At 37.0% G+C, this 21,109-nt stretch overlaps 1 protein-coding gene across 1 annotated transcript in view; it reads right to left on the reverse strand.

The window, feature by feature from the left end:
* LOC123249468 (uncharacterized protein C10orf67, mitochondrial-like) overlaps positions 1-10,783 on the reverse strand; it is a 66,690-nt gene extending 55,907 nt beyond the window's left edge. The window contains exons 1-2 of the mRNA XM_044678486.1: positions 10,689-10,783; positions 9,055-9,129 (exon numbers count right to left, since the gene is read on the reverse strand). Coding sequence (XP_044534421.1) covers positions 9,055-9,129; positions 10,689-10,781 — 168 coding nt within the window. The 5' untranslated portion in view covers positions 10,782-10,783. The remainder of the gene's footprint in view (positions 1-9,054; positions 9,130-10,688) is intronic.
* Between the last annotated feature and the right edge of the window lie 10,326 nt (positions 10,784-21,109).

Raw genomic sequence — 21,109 nt, forward strand, 5'->3', positions numbered from 1 at the left:
ACAGTGCATTAGTGTCCCAATTTTCCCATATCCCCTCCAACATTTATCATTTTTCTTTTCTGCCTTTGCTTCTCTCTGAACCCTGGCCCAGGTTGTCCCTTGTGTTTGGAATACTCTCTCTCCTTATCCCTAACTCACAGAGTTCTTCTTTCCTTCAAAGCACTTGCTCACGTCCATCCTGCTTAGTCGTTGGTTCTACAATCCCTATTCTATTCCTCTCAGATGTTATTTATATTTATTTCACATTCACTTTACATATACTAGAATGTAACCTACTTGAGGGTAGTAACTGGTTTGTTCTTATCTTTACCCAAATCCTTGCAGCTAGTAGGCACTTAATAAATGCTTTATTTGAATTGAATCATATATGTAGTACCCTAGAGACCTTCTTATCCTCCTCACCTTATGTGGGTACCCAGTGCCTCCTTCTGTTGTCCATTTGTAAACCCTCTATCCCAGCACACAACAGTCTCTACTTCATTCTCTGATTATAAATTTCTTTAAGAATGACAGGACTGGGGCAGCTGGGTAGCTCAGTGGATTGAGAATCAGGCCTAGAGACAGGAGGTCCTAGGTTCAAACCTGACCTCAGCCACTTCCCAGCTGTGTGACCCTGAGTAAGTCACTTGACCCCCATTGCCCAACCTTACCACTCTTCCACCTATGAGACAATACACCGAAGTTAAGGGTTTTAAAAAAAAAAAAGAATGACAGGACTGAGGAAGAAACTGGGGCATAACAAATAGTCTGCTGAACATAGAGTCAGAAAGACCTGTGTTCAAAATGCAGCTCTAGCCCTTAGCAGTTGTGTGACCAACTTTCTGCCTTAGTTTCCTCTTTTATAAAATGGAGATAATAATACATGCATCATCTCCCTTAGAAAATAATTGGGGAGGGGGGAGCAGCTGGGTGGCTCAGTGAATTGAGAGCCAGGTCTAGAGACAGGAGGTCCTGGATTCAAATTTAACCTCAGACACTTTCTATCTGTGTGACTCCGGGCAAGTCACTTAACCCCTGTTGCCTAGCCCTTATCACTCTTCTGTCTTAGAACCAATACACAATATTGGTTCTAAGACAGAAAGTAAGAGGTTTTTTTTTTTAAAAAAGTGGGTAGTCAGATTAACTTTAATAGGTAAAAAGCCTTCCAAGCTTGTATTGGTCTGATTGGCCACAGCTAACACATTGTACATCATGAAGTCATTTTGGTCCTTTTCAATATGAAAGGTAACAATTAACATATACTTTTAGGAAGTCCTTTCTGATACATGGTATATACATATTCAGGATGTCTTCTTGTTGTTCTTTGTATAAGGATATGTTTTTTTTTTCTCATCGATACTTGTCAAGTTCATAATAATAAGAAAGAAAATATGTTTAAAAGATGGGAAGGTGAGGATCATTGAAAGTGTTTTGGAAATTCCCAAAGGTAATCCAATCCCTCTCCTTCTACTCAAATCTCATTACACTTGCTAAGTTGCCAAATATTAAACTTGAAAAAAATCAGATCCATATATTAATCCCCAAGAATACCCTTACTGTGCATATTGAATCTCAGTAAATTGAGAGGGATAATCTTAGATTAAAATAGAATTAACTAGTTAATCAGGCAGAACACTTAACACCTTCACTATCCTAACACTGCCATAAGGTTGTCATTGTGTTGCTTTAAAGAAGTATTTGAACATACTAGTGACACTAGGCAAGCTAACAAAGGCTAGAGTCAAACAAACTAGAGGTATTGCCCTTGAACAGTCTCCAGCATTGTAAACCCAGAATAAAGGAGAATGGAGTCCTAAGACTTAAGAAAAGACTTTACCCTTAACTGGAAAACCAAATATTATGAGGAATATAAAGTGATCCTTTAATATAATGAAATGCTGACTTTTATTTTTAACCTGTTTTTCAAAGAAAAGGATTAGGAAACAATCATGGGAAACTATTCAAATCCAATATATCAGGGAAAATGGTAGCTAGAAATTGACAAAGTAAGAAAAAAAACAGAAGTTGATAGCACAGGATGTGCCATCTTGGATGTTGCTTCAGTGACAACATTTCAACAATATAAAACTCTGAATTTTTATGCTGTAACATATAATTGACTATATCATTACTGCCAAATAATAAATCATTGGAAGGAAATCTGAATCAGTAGTCATAATAGCTATTTCCAATAAGGGAATAATAATAGCCATTTCCAATAAGGGGGTTGGATCTTGGGCTAATAGCAGAAGATCATAGGATCATAGATTTAAAGCTAGAAAGCTTCTCAGAGGCCAACTGCTCCATTTCCCTCATTTTATAGATAAGGAAACTGATGGCCAGAGAGGTAAAAAGATACTGTTTATGGTCAGGGGAAAGGATACCAGTGGAGCTCTACCCTTTTAGTGTTTCTGAGTTTTATTATAACTTTGAAGTAATCTATACTAGTGGCCAGAGAAGGAGAATGGGCATTGAAAAGAATTTTCTGGCCCATCCTAAATATAAGTAACTCTAAATGACTTCTTCCCTTTTGGTAAAAAGGGTATGAGGATGCTTGAAAAAGAAAAAAAAGACCTTTTTTGTGCTAACTGGATGCAACAGTAGGTAGGTAGAATTTACAAAGAATGGACAAAGTGATGTGTAGATTTAGGCTAGCTAATCTAACAAAACAGCTTTAACATTCCCTTTGAAAAAGAAAGTCTCAGCAGAACAGCTCAGTAGAGAAATCTAGCAGTAGTGGCTAAGGTGTATAAACATGTTAAAAGCCTTGAAGACGGCCTCAGTACATTGACTGTACCCCCTCATTAAAGATTTATGAAGGGGCAGCTGGGTAGCTCAGTGGATTGAGAGTCAGGCCTAGAGGAGGTCCTAGGTTCAAATCCGGCCTCAGACACTTCCCAGCTGTGTGACCCTGGGCAAATCATTTGACCCCCATTGCCTACCCTTACCACTCTTCTGCCTTGGAGCCAATACACAGAAGTTAAGGGTTTTTTAAAAAAAAGATTTATGGAAGGACACAGACAAGACTTCTATAGCATGAAAAAGCATGGAGAGATTACTGTCTGCATTTTTGGAGTGAATACCCAGATGTATGGGATCAGAGATCCATTCAAATATTGATTTATGTTGGTCTTTGACTTTAAGATCATGCAGTGTAGAGTTCAACTCTATACAGTCATCTTTCCTGCATTTCCATGCATAATTAGGTGTTTTAAAAATCCTTATTGATAAAATTTTATACTTGGTTTCCATAAGGCCTTCCAGTAACAAAGGACTCTGAGTTACTCTTTTCTAATCTGTCTTGCCAAACCAAGCTTGAATCCACTTTCTGCTGGGCTTTATACTTGTAGGATAGATAGATAGATAGATAGATAGATAGATAGATAGATAGATAGATAGATAGATAGATACAGGTATATAGATACATATCTATTCTATTAGACTGTAAACTTCTTAAAAACAAAGTGTTTTTCTTTTTACTATTTGTATCCCTGGTGCTTAGTACAGTACCTAGTTCATAGTAGGTACTTAATGAATATTTATTGATTGGCTAGTCCTTAGGATATGGAATGTCCTTTACTATTTTGGCCTCCATCTTCTGGAAATGTTCCAGTCCTTCAACCTCTTCCCTAAAATACTGAATAGAACTAAAAGCAATACTCCAGATTTTATCTGACCACCAGGACAGAGGTCAGAGGGACCATCTCTTCTCATTCCCTACCCCTACCCACATCCTAAAGCTGGTTAGACTCCTGTTTCTTTTGTGTATCAGAGAGGACATGAGTGTTTGCACCTTCTATATAATTCTGAGTCAAAATGAGCCTGTCTACACTAAAATGGCTAAATCTCTTTCTCATGAAGAGTTCTCTAGCTCATATTTCTACTATAACTATCCCGGTACTGATCCATTCCTTTCCTTTATTTTTTTAGCCCAAATATAGAATCTTACAATTATCTCTATTAGTCTCTATCTTATAAGATTCATCCCCACAACTGAGATCTTTTCAGATCCTGCTTCTTTCATTAGCAATCATTACCAGCTTCATGGCCTCTCTACCTCTAATCCTGGTGGCAGTCAGTCATCCAATGGCCCGAAGGGCATTTTAGAACTCCCTTAATCAGAAGTTTAGTGATCAAATTGTAGTTCTCTTGATAACCTGTCAACATTACTTTATATTGATATCTCCTTAAGCGTTCTGCTCTGATAGTTCACTCCACCTATCCATACATGGGGATGGTCATATTCTTGACCTCAACCCCGTCTTCTTCTGTTCTTTTTCCACATTCCATGGCTGATTTTCTAATTGCCCATGTGTTACACACCAAGTAAGCCTGTTCTGCACTCCCATCATAAAGTCTGGTTCAGGGATTGATAAATTGGATTCTCAAGGGACTATAAGGATAGATTTAAGAATATATTTCATGGAATCTATGAACTTAAATGGGGGGAAATGCATCTTGATTTTAAATAACCTCAAAATCAAAGTTAGCTTTTCCTGCAATTATTAAAATCATATTTCTGAGAATAGGCTAGAACTCAACAGACAGAGGCATTCTGTTCATTCAGAGTGGTTCAGTGCATAGAGTGTTGAGCCTGGAGGCAGGTAGACCTCAGTACAAATAGGAAATCAAACACTTGGGCATCTCATTTCACCTCTGTCTGCCTCCATTTCCCCATTGCATCTGCCATTGTTGTAAGGATCGTTGTAAGGATCAAGTGAGATAATATTTGCAAAATGCTTAGCCTGGTGCCTATATGGAAGGTGCTATATCAAAGCTAGTTATTCTTATCATTATCATCATCATCATTATACTGCCCAAGTAGGTCATGCCACAAAAGGGACTCAGAAACTCTGCTCTAGTCTTTCCTTCTCTCCTGGTTTTTCTAGCCTTCATCTCTCTTCTGGCTTTTCTTTCCTGTCATGTTTCCTTTGAGTAGATCCCAGAGGTTGTTCTTGCACCTCTTACCATCTCTTTCTCTACTCTTTCTTAGCTGAATCAATTAGAATTGTTAAAATGACTATTATCTCTATAAAGATGACTCCTACATTAATATATTCAGCTGTCATCTCTGTCTTGATCTCCAATCCTATATCACTAACTCCCTACCTATAAACCTTCCTATTTTAATGTATTCACTTTATCATAGATAAAAACCTAAAAAAATAGTATTTGATATGGGAAGTTATTAGCATTAGCACAATTTAAAAGCTCAAGTTTATCCTTTAGTAATTATATGATTGTTTACTTCATAATTCCTAACAAATAAGGAAAGAAAATACTTGAGAAAATTACTTCAGTGCCATAAAAAATAAAACTACTAAAATCAGCAGCATCTCTATACAGCAATAACAAAATTGAGAAATAAAACAAATGGAAATCCCATTCAGAATAACTAGAAAATGTCAATCTACTTGAACCTGTATAGATTCAATTATGAAACACTCTTTAAAGAAATAATGTCTTAAAATTGTCAGTGCTCATGATCAGGCTCCACAGATATAATAAATTGGCAATTTACCAAAATTAATTTATAGATTTAATGTTATGCCAGTCAGACTTCCAAGGGTATACTTGATAGACCTAGACCAAAAAAAAAGTAATAAACTTCATTTGGAGTAACAAATAGTATAGGATCTCAAGGGAAATAATGAATAAAAGTATAAATGAAGAAGAAATCACACTGCCAGACTTCAAATTATCCTATGAAGTCATTTAGTACTGGCTAAGAAATAGAAAAAAAAACAAATCCATTCAACAGAATACATAAGGGTGAATCAGAAACAATTCAAATGAATATTTCAGTTTTCAATAAACTTGAGGATATAATTAATTTATGGAAGGAGTCCCTAGCTGACAACAACTGCTGCAAAAAACAGAAAAGGAGTTTGGAAGAAATTAGGTTTAGACAAACTGCTTATACCACGTACCCCAAGAACAAAATAGATCCATGATCTGACTTATGTAAACTGTTGGAGAGTTAGTTCTAGTTGTGTGTGTGTGTGTGTGTGTGTGTGTGTGTNCATGAAAAAGCATGGAGAGATTACTGTCTGCATTTTTGGAGTGAATACCCAGATGTATGGGATCAGAGATCCATTCAAATATTGATTTATGTTGGTCTTTGACTTTAAGATCATGCAGTGTAGAGTTCAACTCTATACAGTCATCTTTCCTGCATTTCCATGCATAATTAGGTGTTTTAAAAATCCTTATTGATAAAATTTTATACTTGGTTTCCATAAGGCCTTCCAGTAACAAAGGACTCTGAGTTACTCTTTTCTAATCTGTCTTGCCAAACCAAGCTTGAATCCACTTTCTGCTGGGCTTTATACTTGTAGGATAGATAGATAGATAGATAGATAGATAGATAGATAGATAGATAGATAGATAGATAGATAGATAGATAGATACAGGTATGTATCTATATATACACTTAATATTATTATATTATATTATACTTTTATTATATATTTGTATATTTGTGGGACAGTATGTCCCAGACTTTGAGGAGGATATTTCTGTATCTATCTTAGTTTAAACCTGCTTAGTAAGTATCCTTTTTTTTTAAGTAATTAAGTCTGGCTGGCTAAATAGTAATCTGATGTGGGCTCATGAGGAATATTACTTTAAAAATAACCCTCACTCCTTAAGGGTTTGAAGCAATTTTGATTTCCTCTTGGGAGCTGACCTACCAGCAATGGTGAGTGGTTCCATAGGGGCTGATATACTTGTACTAATCACTTCAAATAAATAATATAATGATAAAGTTACCCTAGAGGTGCTTTCCTCCTTACACTGGCAATTTCAGATTGATGACCTACAGGTCTACCTCAATATCAAAATGCCAGTTTATAAGGACTGGAATAAGATGGAAAAAGTTTTAGAGATCATCCAACCCTCTCATTTGAGAGTTGAGGCAGCAGAGGTCTAGAGAGGTCAAGTCACTTGCCCACTGTCACCCAGGGAATAAGATTTGAACCTTAGGTCCTTCCACTCTAAATCCAATTCTTCCCACTATATCAATTCATATGAACAAACATTTATTGATTTAGCACCTATTCTGTGTAAGAAGCAAAGTTGTCATGCTGATAATCATTGATTTCAGGGTTTGTCATGTTGCATAAGTGGCCAGAAGGCTATAGACTCAGGGAGATAGAACAGAGTAGGGGGAAAAGATAACACTTTCTGTGACTGAAATTAAGGAGTCACACATTAAGAGTAATATTAACTGCTGATAAAAATAAAGACCCAAATCTCTTAGAAATAACCCACTCAAAAAAAAAAAAAGTAACTCACTCAGGGCAGCAAGGTGTCTCAGTGAACTGAGAGCCAGGTTTAGAGATGAGAAGACTTGGGTTCAAATCTAGCTTCAGATACTTCCTAGCTAGATGATCCTGGCCAAGTCACTTAACCCCCATTACCTAACCCTTACCATTCTTCTGCCTTTGAACCAATACACAGTATTCATTCTAAGACGGAAAGTAAAAGTTTAAAAAAAGTGTGGGGGGGACAGTAGGGGGAACCCACTCTACACTAAGATTTAAAAATAGCTTCCTATTTGAGACTGATGAGGTTATCTTAGGTTGAAGAAACAGGCAAGCTAACAGAAAACTAATGAGTAATCATCTGTTATCTTGAGGAACTAGGCTGTGAAAATATATTGAAATGAAAAAAGAAAATCTTGTAAGAATGAGCACCAGTAGAAGGATTTGGGTTCTTATGAAGAATAGAACAAAGGGAACCAGAGAATAAAAATCTTCCAGGACTGTCCAAGGGTGAAAGAGAACATAGTATGCTCTAGTCATTGGTCATTGGTGGACTCTTTGGTGGTCACTGCGAAGGAAACTCCCAGAGGAGTAAACCTCTCCTCCATCAGGGTTAGCCAGTACCTTCATTAGAACTTAAGAGACTTCAAGAGCTAATCAGATCAGTGAGAGATTAAGTGACTTGCTAAGAGGATCTTCTTGACATATAAATACATGTCACGTATATAGGAGAGGAAGGATTTGAACTCAGGTCTTTCTGACTCTGAGGCCAACCCTCCACTCATGACGCCATGCTGCCTCTCCTATGCTATCATGAACTAAATGAAATATCTGGATTCTTTTGAGTGACTGAGTTAATAGTGTCCTGGACTTACAGTTGGGGACTCTAATCCTGCCTTGGAGACTTACTATGTGACCCTGGAAAAGTCACTAATTTCTCTCTGCCTCAGTTTCTTCATTCAGGCATTGGATAATAAATGGGGATAATAATGGCACCTGGTATTATTATGAAGATCAAATGAGATAGCATATGTAAAGTGCTTTGCAAACCTTAAAATGTAATTGTTAGCTATTAAAACTTCCTCCTGATCATTTAATTTTATTGACCTTATGCCATGCTCAACAAAGAACCTTCTGATTAGGGCCAGCTAGGTGGCTCCATGGAGAGAGTGCTGAGGCTGGAGTCAGGGAGGTCTGGCATCAAGTCTATCTTTGGTCATTTACCAGCTATGTGACCTTTCTGTTCTATTTCACCCTTGGACAGTCCTGGAAGATTCTTGATTCTCTGGTTCCCTTTAGATTCTTCATAAAAACCAAAACCCTTCTCTTGATGCTCACCCTTAATGACATTTTCTTTTGTCATTTCAACACTTTATTTACCTCCGTTTCCTCACCTGTAAAATGAGGATAATAATAGCATCTACCCCCCCACCACCACCAAGGTTGTCATGAGGCTCAAACGAGATAATAATTATTAAAATGCTTAGCACAGTGTATTCCTGGCCCCCAGGAAACGCTATATAAATGTTAGCAATTATTTCTCTTCTCTTTATTCGTATGCTTATGGATTCAATTTCCCACGAATCTTTATACAAGAAAAGGGGTGATTTGGATAGCAGACAAGCAGTGATGTGACCACTGACAGGTGGATCTACCATTGTAAATTCATAAATCAATTAAACTAGTTACCACAGGATCTGATGGCTGCTGGGCTAATTTTAATTTGAAGGTGACAGATTTGGCCCTGGACTTTAGGCAGCTTAAGGGAAATGGAGTTCCACAGGAAATGTCCCTTTTCTCCAAAACCTACCATGTAGGTTCCTTTGATAGAAGCAATGGCATCGCATAACTGCTTATAGAAGCTTTGTCTCATGGTGGCCTCGTTCTGCAATGCAAATGCAAAGGAAATTATTAGCACATCTTAACCACACCTACTAGGATAATTTCCATAATATATAACCGTTACATTATTCAAATCAACTGGAAACTTCTAATTGTAATCACTTTTCTTCATGCTGTTCTCTATATCACATTTATTTCTAATAGATAAAATTCTTTTTTTATTTTAATTTTTTTTCAACCCCAACTTCCCTTCCCCACACCATTAGAAGGCTTTATCTGGCAAAATATATAGATTATATCTTACATCAGTGGTTCCCAAACTTTTTTGGCCTACCGCCCCCTTTCCAGAAAAAATATTACTTAGTGCCCCCTGTCACATACTATCACTACACCCTTACAGTTATTCACCGCCCCCAAATGCACCTGTGGCCATCACCGCCCTCCCTGGATCGCTGCAGCACCCACTAGGGGGCAGTGGCACCCACTTTGGGAATCACTGTCTTACATGTTTCCACTTCTCAGTTCATTCTCTGGAAGTGAACATTCATAATTTATTTTGCAATTATTAAATACAGAAACATTAAACATATAATGTTTGCTTGGTTCTACTTGTTTCACTCTTTTAAAAACAAACAAACCCTTACCTTTCATCTTAGAATCAATACTGTGTATGCCATAATTTGTTTGGCCATTCCCTGATTGATGGACATCCTCTTAATTTTCAGTTCTTTGCCACCACAAAAGAGCTATTATGAATATTTTGGAAAATAAAAATTCTTTTTTTCCTTTTTCCTTGATCTTGTTGGGATAAAAATCCAATTTTTGATTAGATATAATCCAAGAAGTCAGGGATTACATGGAAAAAGGAAGCCTACAGGTAATTCTAAAATGTCATTCTATACAATAGTTTAAATTGTTTTTTTCCAAATCACTTAATAGAGCTGCTGGAAATATAAAAAAGATCATTTGAATTTCCCATTTTCTCCTTGCCCTTGTCCTTTCTGATAGAAGAACCATACACAGTAAAATGTTTGGCAAGAGAAATAAGAGGAAGATGGAAATCTGAATAGCTCATAAATTAAGTAGCTCCTAAATAATCAAAAATTTTATTATAGCTGCTTTTTATTATAATTATAATTTCATTAGGGAGTAGCTAGGTGGCACAGTGGATGGAGAACCAGACCTAGAGATGGGATGTCCTGGATTCAAATGTGACCTCAGATACTTTCTAGCTGGTCAATCCTGGCCAAATCACCTAATCCCCATTGCCTAGCCCTTACCACTCTGTTACCTTGGAACCAATACACAGTATTGACTCTAAGATGATAAGGATTGTATTTTTAAAAATTATAACTATTAAAAATAAAATGATCAAGAATCGTAATCCAATTCAAGATGGCAAGGCAAGATCTTCGAAAGTTCCTCAAAGAAGGATATTTCTCACTGTTCTCATGGGAGGGAACTTGAAAGCACAGAGGAGGGAAGCTCATATCTGCAAATCAAAATGTTACCCTTTTTTGATTAATTCATAATGGCACTGAATAAACAAAGACCAACAAGACCAACTCATCTAATCAGAGTAAGACTTGATCAGAATTGTACCTTTTCATGAAGCAATCTTATTTCTTCAATAATCGCCTGTAGTTTTCTAAAAAGTTTCATGGATTCCAATTTCAGGCAATCATCAAACTGCATTTCAAGGAACATTTTGAGGGATTTAAAATCATGTTGAAGAATATCTGTAAGCTGAAAAAGAATTAAAATATACTTTATTATGAGGCAGTTAGGTAACTCAATGGCTAGTTAGATAGACAGATCTTCAAATGGGAGGTCTTAGATTCAGATCTGGCCTCAGACACTTCTTAGAAATCACTATCCTTTACCATTCTTCTGCTTTGGAACCAATACTTAATATTGATTCTAAATGTCAATGTGGAATCTAGAAACCCCAAACTTGTAGCCTAGTAAGATCTGATGAACCCCAAGTTTTAGACCTAGCTTGTAAGTTGGAGACTCCAAAGCTTGTCCTTGTTCCCTGTTCCTGTGAGAATCCACCCTGAAGGGAATCTCAGGCTAGCAGTTTCAGACTGAATAATGGACCCTAAGGTGGGGCCAAGCCAAAGCTAAATGACTCTTCTTGTCTCCAGAAGCCTCTCCCACTGTATCATACCCTCCTGTCAAGGATCAAACTCTGGACCTTCAGCTTAGGAGACTGAAGAGACTGATGGGCTGCCTACTGCTCTAAAGAATCACTTGGCTTGGGCTTGGCCCCCACTTGATGGGCATTGTCTTTTACCTTAGGGTCCATTTTTCAGTTTGAAACTGCTAGCCTGAGATTCCCTTCAGAGTGGATTCTCATAGGAACAGGGAACAAGGACAAGCTTTGGGGTCTCCAATTTAGAAGCTAGTTCTAAAATTTGGGGTTCATCAAGTCTTACTAGGCTACAAGTTTGGGGTTTCTAGATTCCACACTGACACAAGATAGAAGGTAAGGGTTTAAAATATATATGTATGTATACTAGGTATATGTATACATATACAATTATATGTATATATACTGGATAAGTAGCTCCTGAATAATCAAAATTTTTATTATAATTGCTTTTCCTTATAATTATAATTGCATTAGGGGACAGCTGGGTGGCTCAGTGACTTGAGAGCCAGACCTAGAGATGGAGGTCCTGGATTCAAATCTGGCCTCAGACACTTCCTAGCTGCATGATCCTGGGCAAGTCACTTAACCCCCATTGCCTAACCCTTAGCGCTCTTCTGCCTTAGAACCAATATGCAGTATAGATTCTAAGGCAGAAGGTAAGGGTTTTAAAATAATAATAATATATTTTATTAATGATAAATATTTAATTAATAAATAATAATAAAAATAAAATAGTAATAGTAAATAATAATTCATATGTATATGGCACTTTAAGATTTCCAAAGTACTTATAAATATTTTCTATTTTATCCTCACAACAAGCATGGGCACGACTGTTATCCTCATTTCACAGGTGAGGAGACTCAGGCAGACAGTAGTTAAATGACTTTCCCAGTCCTAAGAGCTATATGCCTTCCTGTCTCTAATGATGTTATATTAATTAAATCAGACAATTATAGATTTGGATCTAGAAGAGACCTTAGAGACCATCTAGTCCAACTCTTTCATTTTACATAAAAGGAAACTGAGGCCCAGGGAGGCTAAGGGACTTGGCCCAGGTTACAAAGGCAAATGCCAATGGGATATGAACCCAGAACATCTATGCATAGCCCTTCACATTAAAAGGGTGCTTGCCTATTACGAAGAATTTTTTTATGGATTTTGATCTCATTTAGCAATCAGCAGCCCTGTTACTGAGTGAATAATAAGTAGTGAAAATATTATAACCCTTCCCCATTTCCATTTTACAGATGATAAGGAAACCCACATTCAGAGAGACCAGGCAGGTCATAGAGTTAGTGTCTATTAGCCTGAACTCAAAACCAATTCTTCTAAATCCATGCCCTCTCTCCTTATGGCATTCCATGCTCCCATGCCAATCCCTCTTGCCTATCTTCTTCACAATCTTTATCCTATCTGCTCAGAATCAAGCAAGCTGTCTTCCGAGGACACAATTCATTTGACAAACTAACACTTACTGACATTTCAAAAGGCTGAAGTGATTCTCACTGCTTCCCTTATCCCCCTGCCTTGGTTATTCAAATATGATCTGAAAAACTGACTTTTAATATTGCTCTCCCCTTTGGTGTTTATTCCAGAGGAATGGTTTTCATGGCATGGATTTCAGGTCACAAGAGTGGCTAAGACTGTTATGGCAGAGGAATGGGAAGAGATAACAAGACAGGTGGGTTTTGGCTACCCTGAGAAAATCCCAATGTGTTGGCAACCAACTGCTCCCTCTATTTGCTTTTGCTGTGAGACAATATGTACTTGAACTATTTATTACTCCTGGCAAATTTTTTTTCTATATAAAGGAAGATACCAGTGTCCTGTGCAGGCATGGGGTATGAGTGTGTGCTCGAAGAATGGTCTGATGAATCAGGTCTGATGTCATTTCATATCATTCTTAATTCTCTGTTTACTCTCCCCTCTACAACTAAAGATAGAGAGTGACCTTTGGCTACTTCTCCCAATGAGATATTAGGGGGAAAAGAGAAAAAAAGGGAAAAAAAGAAAAAAAGAGAAAAAAGAAGAACCATAGTAAGTAGGTGAGTTTGAGACCCACTGGAACAGTCAGCCTAAAAGTTTAAAGGCTGGACCAAAAGTGAGGGATCTGGGATGAGTCTCAGTTAAAGATACTTCAAGGAATTTAAAAATTTAAAATTTTAAAATTTAAAAAATTTGAAATTATAGTCATTCTCCTCTACCGAAAGGGATCCCAAAGAAGGCAGAGATGAAAGGAACCTGAGGAGTTATTAAGTCCTTCTTTCATTTTGCAATGAGACTCAGGGAAGTTGAGTGACTTGCTCAAGGTCATAGAGTTAGCAAAGTCATAGCAGACCATGTCTCCTGACTTCACTTTCAATGATCTTTCCACTAAAGAGAAATGAAATTCAAATTAGTAGCTTTGCTTCTTGTTGGCAACTGTTTATAAAGTCAATTGTTTCAGCAATGTATTTTAAAATGACCTCTATGGGTTTCATTCATACACGTGTTTTTCCTTTATAATTGTGTCCTTAGTTCTTATCCATTAACATGTGTGCAAATAAGTGCTTTTATATAACAATATATATCTTGGGTAATAAATTAATGAACAAAGCGACAATCAATTAGGCACCTTCTATGTGCTTGGCGCTGTGTGAAATGCAAAGTAATATAAGTAGAAAGAATGAAATAATTCCTAATCTCAGTCTCTTCTCATGGGAAAGACAACAAGAACATCCAAGCATACAAAGAAAAAACAGAGAGAGGATAAACACAAATAAATAAAAAAGAGTTCAATATAAGGTAGTTAGAGAGCGAGGGCAAGACATTTAACTTCTATGGATCTCAGTTTTCTCATCTTTAAAAGGGAAGGGCAGCTAGGCAGCTCAGTGAGTAGAGAGCCAGGCTTGGAGATGGGCAGTCCTGGGTTCAAATGTGGCCTTGGAAACTTCCTAATTGTGTGATACTGGGCAAGTCACTTAACCCCCATTGCCTAGGTCTTACTGCTCTTCTGCCTTGGAATTGAGCTTAGTATAAATTCTAAGATAGAAGTGAAGGGCTTTTATTAAAATAAAACAAAATAAAATAAAGAGGTTAGAGTATTTATAGCTTTTGTGTTTCCTTTTACCTCTAGAGTCATAATCTATAGATACATATGCCTATATATATGAATATGTGTCAGGTTCAGTATTTTTCTCCCTGCACATAATTGGGTTCATTCCCACAGATGTATAACAAATTCCAAGAAGAACAAGACTGACACTTCATAGCATAAGTTAACATATATTAATATTAATGGCAGTTAAGTAGATTCACTGATGAAATAACCATCACTGTGGTTTAATTAATGCTGCCAAGAGCTGCTGAATGCCATTAAAAGGGAAAATAAAACAGTATATTTCAAGAAACATAAACAAAGTCATTGAAGGATACACAAACTACAATAATAAGTATTGAAAGTAATTTAAAAGAAAGTCAAGATATTACCGTGACTAGTTTTCTTGTTTTATCAACTAGCAGTTTTAGTTCCAAAATTTCAGAGATATCTGTCTGAGTAGCACGATCTGTTGCAAAAAACCCTGTTTTCAAGTCGTCTGAAATGGATCCCCTGGAGGAAAGACAAATGGGCCATCAATATGGTGACCATTGCTCTATATAAAATGTGCACTGCTGAAAAGCAGCATGTACCTCTTTTGGTAAACCAAATCAATGTTTAAATGTAACAGAAAGGGAGATGTCCTCCAATACAAGAGTCCTATGGCAGTCCTATCATTCCACGAATGTTGCTGAACCTGTGTTCCCAAGGGTTTATCCCCCTGGGGCACAGGTTCTGGAAGGTTTGACCAGGCTGGGAAGATCTCTGAAATAGACTCTGTCTGCTGCCCAAGGTACCAGTTACATTTGATAATAAATGTCCATTAAGTGCCCACTGTGTGCCAGGCATTATGCTACATTTTAAGGATATAAAAAGAGTCAAAAAACAATCCTTGCTGTCATGGAGCTTATAATCTAATGGAGAAGACAACATGCAAATCAATATATACAAAGCAAGATATATATAGGATAAATAGGAAATAAAAGAGGAAAGGTGCTGGAATTAAGAAGGGTTGGAGGCTTCCTGTAGGAGCTGGGATTTTAGTTGGGTCGTAAAGGAAGCCAAGGAGGTCAGTAGTTGACAAGTGGAGGAAGGAGCGCATGAGGGACAGCCAGAGAGAACACCCAGAGCTGAAATGTGCAGTGTTCTATTCATAGAACAACCCATTGACCAATGTCACTGGATCATATATGTTGAGGAATAAGGAATAGGGAGACTAGAAAGACAGGAGAGGAATAGGTAATGAAGGGCTTTGAATGCCAAATAGAGCATTTTGAATTTGCTCTTAGAGGGAATAGGAAACCACTAGAATTTGAGTAGGAAGGTGATAAACAGTTCATCTATAGCATTTTAGGAAACAAACAAATGGAAAATGGCTTTCACAGTCATGGTGGATGAGAGAGACAAGAGTGAAGGGCGTGTCCTCATACCATTTTAGACTGACTATAAATATTAATTTAATGATTTGTTATAGAAGATAAGGTCTTCATCGCCAAGAGGAATGGAACTACATCCGTATTGATATTCCTTGCTATAAATGAGACCTAAAAATGTAAAGAACCTCTAGCCACAAGGATGGATGGTTGACTCAAAGGTAAATAAATGAGTTAGCTGACACAAGAAACTTACAAAACATGCTGGTGGAAAACATGGGAAAGGTACCCAGGGAGGAGGAAGTAAGGAAAAATTAGTCTGTAGAAATCTTCATGGGAATCTTATCCAAACTAAATCATCCTAAAGTTAAAAGGATAACAACTATGTGTGAAATGGACAAGATCTGCCTGTTTGTGTAGTAATCTCTTCTTATTTATCAATGAAATGGAACCAGGGTGACTACCACCCAAATACCTAATAAAGAAGTGGAAATGCCATTTTAGAGTTAATCAATCAACACTTAGTAATCTTTTCTTAAATGCTTTTTATGTACTACTTGTTGGAGTTGAAAAGACAAAAATGAAATAGGTCCTGACTTCAGAGCTAATGAAATACAAGAAAATTGTTTCTTCTAATTAAATAAGAACAAGCAATCCATATTGAGTGTAATTTTGAAGGCACTCAAAGATCTATTTTCAAGACATCTAAAAAAGGGCATGATTCTAAAAGATCAAAGTTTGAATGAGTTCTCCAAGAGAATCAAAAAGACATCAGCAGGGGGCAGCTGGGTAGCTCAGTGGATTGAGAGCCAGGCCTAGAAACAGGAGGTCCTCGGTTCAAATCCAGCCTCAGACACTTCCCAGCTGTGTGACCCTGGGCAAGTCACTTGACCCCCATTGCCTAGCCCTTACCACTCTTCTGCCTTGGAGCCAATACTCCGAAGGTAAGGGTTTTAAAAAATAAAAATTTTAAAAAAGACATCAGCAATTGCCAACACGTCCTTCACATCTCTATAAAAAATCTTTGTTAAAGGTCTATACTTTGAGCATTTCCTTAATGAAAATCTGAGAAGGGACAATTAAACTGAGTCCTTGCCCTTCCTTCACTGGATCTGTAAGTTATACATACTCTGCAGGTCCAAGGGGCAGGGGTCATCTCTCTAGTAACCCCAAGCGCTCTCCTTAAGATGTTGGCACTAGGGTAATACTCTAATTGTGGAAGATGGCATAGTTCCTTGAGAAAGATTGGGTTGACCAGAAAACTGAAGTTAATGATTCTCTAGGAACCCAGAGTATTTTCCTCTACCTTGGGGTAGTACTACAAATTTGGAGACCTACGTGGGTCTTGAGGCTCAACAAAGAAGGAAGGACAGTTTGAACTTTAATGGACTCTGATATAAATCCTTCACGTTTTCTGATTGGGTTAAATAAAGCCTAATCTGTTCTGTACTTTAAGAGCTTATAAGAGAGCTAAGGGTCAACCAAGAAGTACTTATCATGGAGCTAATGTTCCCATAGTCAGGTGGCACAGGGTCTGGAAAACTTACCTGAGTTCAAATCCAGTCTCAAACACTTATTAGCTATGTAACCCCAGGCAAATCATTGAACCTTGTTTGCCTCAATTTTCTCATCTGTAAAAAGAGCTGGAGAAGGAAATGGCAAACTACTCTAGTATCTTTGCCAAGAAAACCCCAAACAGGGTCATGAAGAGTTGGATGTAATAGAACAACAATGTTCAGAGTGAAATCCTGGGTAAGAGGTGCAAGCTAAAAAATGTTATAGTTGTTTAAAAAGTCCCCAAGTTTGGCTATAGTATACATAAACCCAAGATGTTGGTTCTTGGTCACAAATTTCCATTGATAATTTTTTTAAAAGCTCTTGAATCAATGGAACATAGTATACTCTTAGGAATCCCCCTTCAAGCAAGCTACCTCCCATGCATAGATTAAGGTCATGCCTATAATAAAGCTACATGCAAGAATGAAATAAAGATGAGGCTAGGTAGGATCCAAATAGTAATTAGGAGAATCAAATATCAAGAATGAGGAATAACAGAGAAAATCCAAGTGCTGAGCTGGTTATGCATGAAAAATGAAGGGATGTAGGTGGATGGATCAGTTGATGGTTTATGGGCAAGAATCAACATAGGATGAGAACACATTATAATATTCACTTGGAGAGGAAGAGTTCATATTGAAAAAATCATGGATCCATGCTCATTAGGGGCTTATTAAAGGAACCCTAAAGTTAGTCATAGGTCATAAGACAGAGATCATAAGATTTAAAGTAAGAAGTCATAATAAGATCATCTATTCCAGCTTTTTCTTCATCTGGTTGAGAATACTGAATCGCCGAGAGCTTACGTGAATTGCCTATATTTGCACGGTAATTTAGTAGCAGAGGCTACATTTAAACCTGGGATTTTTGACTCCAAACTCAGGGTTCCTTGCACTATAACAAAACAACCCCCAAATTTATCTGTTTTGTAAGCTAGGAGCCTCCATATTTTAAGGTTTTTTTTGACACATAGTTCATGTGAATAGAATTTTGGGGAAATTTGAGAAAAACTGTTAAGGTGCCTGCATATACAACTAAAACAGGCAAGCTGAGTTTAAAATGCTTTCAGAACACACACACACACACACACACACACACACAAATAAAAAAATGATAGCTAATACATAATATCTACTATGTGCCAAGTACTGGCCTAAACATTTTACAAATATTATCTCATTTGATCCGCACAACAAACCTGGAGGGTAGATGCTATTATTATCCCCATTTAACAGATAAGAAAACTGAAGAAGACAGAAGTTAAGTTTCTTGTCTTGGGTAATACAGCCAGCAAGTGTATAAAATGGAATTTGAACTCAGGTCTTCTCAAATCCAAGGCCCAGTGCTCTGTATATTATGATGTCACCTTGCTTCCTCTTAAAAACATTCAGAAGCCTATCCAAATATCTTACTATCTTTTGCTGTGCTTAAGACTGCTATAAAGATAATATGTCTGAAAAAAGGGGGATGGAAAATACCTGCAAAAATGGTAGTAATAACAGTCATTTTTTGGTGGTAATGGGAAATAGAAGTGATGGGCAAAATCTTAATTCAAAGGAAAGTTTATGCTTTTCCAAAGCATGGCTTTTTAGAGCCCTAACCTAATTAATTTTGTATTCCGAGCTTAGGAAATTCTAAGCTCCTGTGCATGGCTGAACAAAAATAATGTAAAGTGTCATTAAATAAAACTCCAGAGATTAATGAACAAAGAAAAACAACTTTTTATTTATTCTAAAAATGAATGACAAGCAGAATTTGAGGCTTTACTTCTCTTTCTGATCTCAACCTGCCCTGGGCATAACAGTAGTTATCATCTACCCTTCTTTAGCCATTAAATGCTTTACACAATTTTTCTTGTTTATCTTATTTGATAAAATGTTCTTTACAACATTCTTTTATATATAATTTCTTATTGGATCATCTGTTCAGTTTGAAGTAGCTTTATAAGGTCTTCTGGTCCTATGCTTCAGTTGACAGATTATGAAATTGAGGCCCAAAGAGGGGAAGCAACTTACCCTAAACTACAAAAGAGTAAATAGCAGAAATGCTGAGTCCAAATCCAGTCCACTTTGCACTATAGCATCTTCATCTTCCCTATGAAATTGTTTATCTTAGCCACATTGTAAAAAAACAACAACTTTGACACCCTTGGCAACTTGGACCAAGGCAATAATCAACTGGGAATTCCAGAAGAGTGATGAAAACAAGGGCAGAAGGAGACAGACATTTTTGGAAATGGCCATTGTGAGAATTCATCTTGCTTGACTTTATTTGTTACAAGGGTCTCTGTCTCTGTCTCTGTCTGTCTGTCTGTCTCTCTCTCTATCCCTTCCTCCATTCTTTCCTCCCTTTCTTTCCTTCTTTTCTCCTTCCTTCCCTTCTTCTTGGTTTTAATTGGTAGGGATTATTGAAGGGGGGAGACTTTGCAATAGTAATGAAAAAGAGGCCATTTTAACATATTTCTACTCAGAAGAGAGCAAAAGGAAGTTTAAAAGAAAGTATGGATAGAAAGGACACTCATTTAAAGCTGAAATAAAATGAAATCAAGATGGTATATTAAAAAGAGGCCTGGATCTGGAGTCATAAGATTTCTGCAAGTAAAAGGCAGAATTTATTACACAGTTTAAAAAAGTAAGCAACATGAAAAGACAGCTAATTGGCTCAGTGGATAGAGAGCCAGGCCGGGAGAAAAGAGGGACTGGGTTAAAATTTGGCCTCAGACAATTCCTAGCTGTGTGATTCTAGGCAAGTCACTTAACCTCAATTGCCTAGACTGCTGCTCTTCTGCCTTGGAACTGATATAAATTCTAAGAAGGTAAGGGTTGTTTTTTTTAAGGCTATATGAAACAGAGTATTAAATCCATTTTAAAAAAAAAGATTATGACTTGGGAGTCAGAAAAAAAAGAATTTCCTTTCTAATGTTAGGAAAAAAATCCTTTTTAAAAGATATTTTAAGATATTTTAAAATTACCCTTGCATTTAAAAAATACATATCTGTTGCCATAGAAAAAATTAAAAATATGGATATTAGTTTTCTAAATTGAATTTATTATAAAATGTAGAAATATAAAAAATTAAGTTTAATTTCTTTCATGACTGATATGGGAAAAATTTCAATGTGAGACATCAACAGTTATATTACTTCATTGCAAGCATGTCCCCAGAACTCTCAAAATAAGCCTGAAAAAGTTACAGTATTTCAATGTGGATACCTGTTAGGAAACTATTATCCCATAGTGCAAGTTAATGTTCCCTTGGGCTTTTGACCTTCAAGAACACTCTTCTCACTCCAGTTTCTCTATCCTTAGTCCAGTTTGGGCATGGGAGGTAATGATGGGAAAAACTGAAGAAATCCTGTTCTTGTTTACCCCTGTTCCCTAGATCTTCCCTAGGTCTTAGAAGTTGCCTTTTTTTTTTTTCCAGAAAACAAACAAACAAACAAACAAAAAACCTGGAGAGAATGGTATTAGATGATGTCAGTGGTCTATCCTACCAGGCAAAAGGACAAGGGCACTTACTGGTGGGCACTGAGCCAGTGATCTCTCACTTTCTATGAGAAACAAGGCCACCTTAAAATATACTAACGAAAGATTGACCAATCCAGTCATGGCCAAAGGCTCAGGCTTTGGGAACATCTTCCTGTCTTTGCTCAGTTTTCTAAGCTTGTTGCTGTTATCACAGAAAGAAAATCTATTTTCTTTCCATTTATAATAAAAGTGAGTAAAAGGCTTTATTCCATACATTATTATAAACCAACAGAAAAATCATCTGGCATAGAGAGAAGGGTACCTTTATGGGCTTCTGGATATTAGCCATTTCCCCTAGATATTTACAGTATTCAGAAAACACACAGACAAGC

Source organism: Gracilinanus agilis, chromosome 5, assembly GCF_016433145.1.
Source record: "Gracilinanus agilis isolate LMUSP501 chromosome 5, AgileGrace, whole genome shotgun sequence".
Taxonomy (NCBI): Eukaryota; Metazoa; Chordata; class Mammalia; order Didelphimorphia; family Didelphidae; genus Gracilinanus; species Gracilinanus agilis.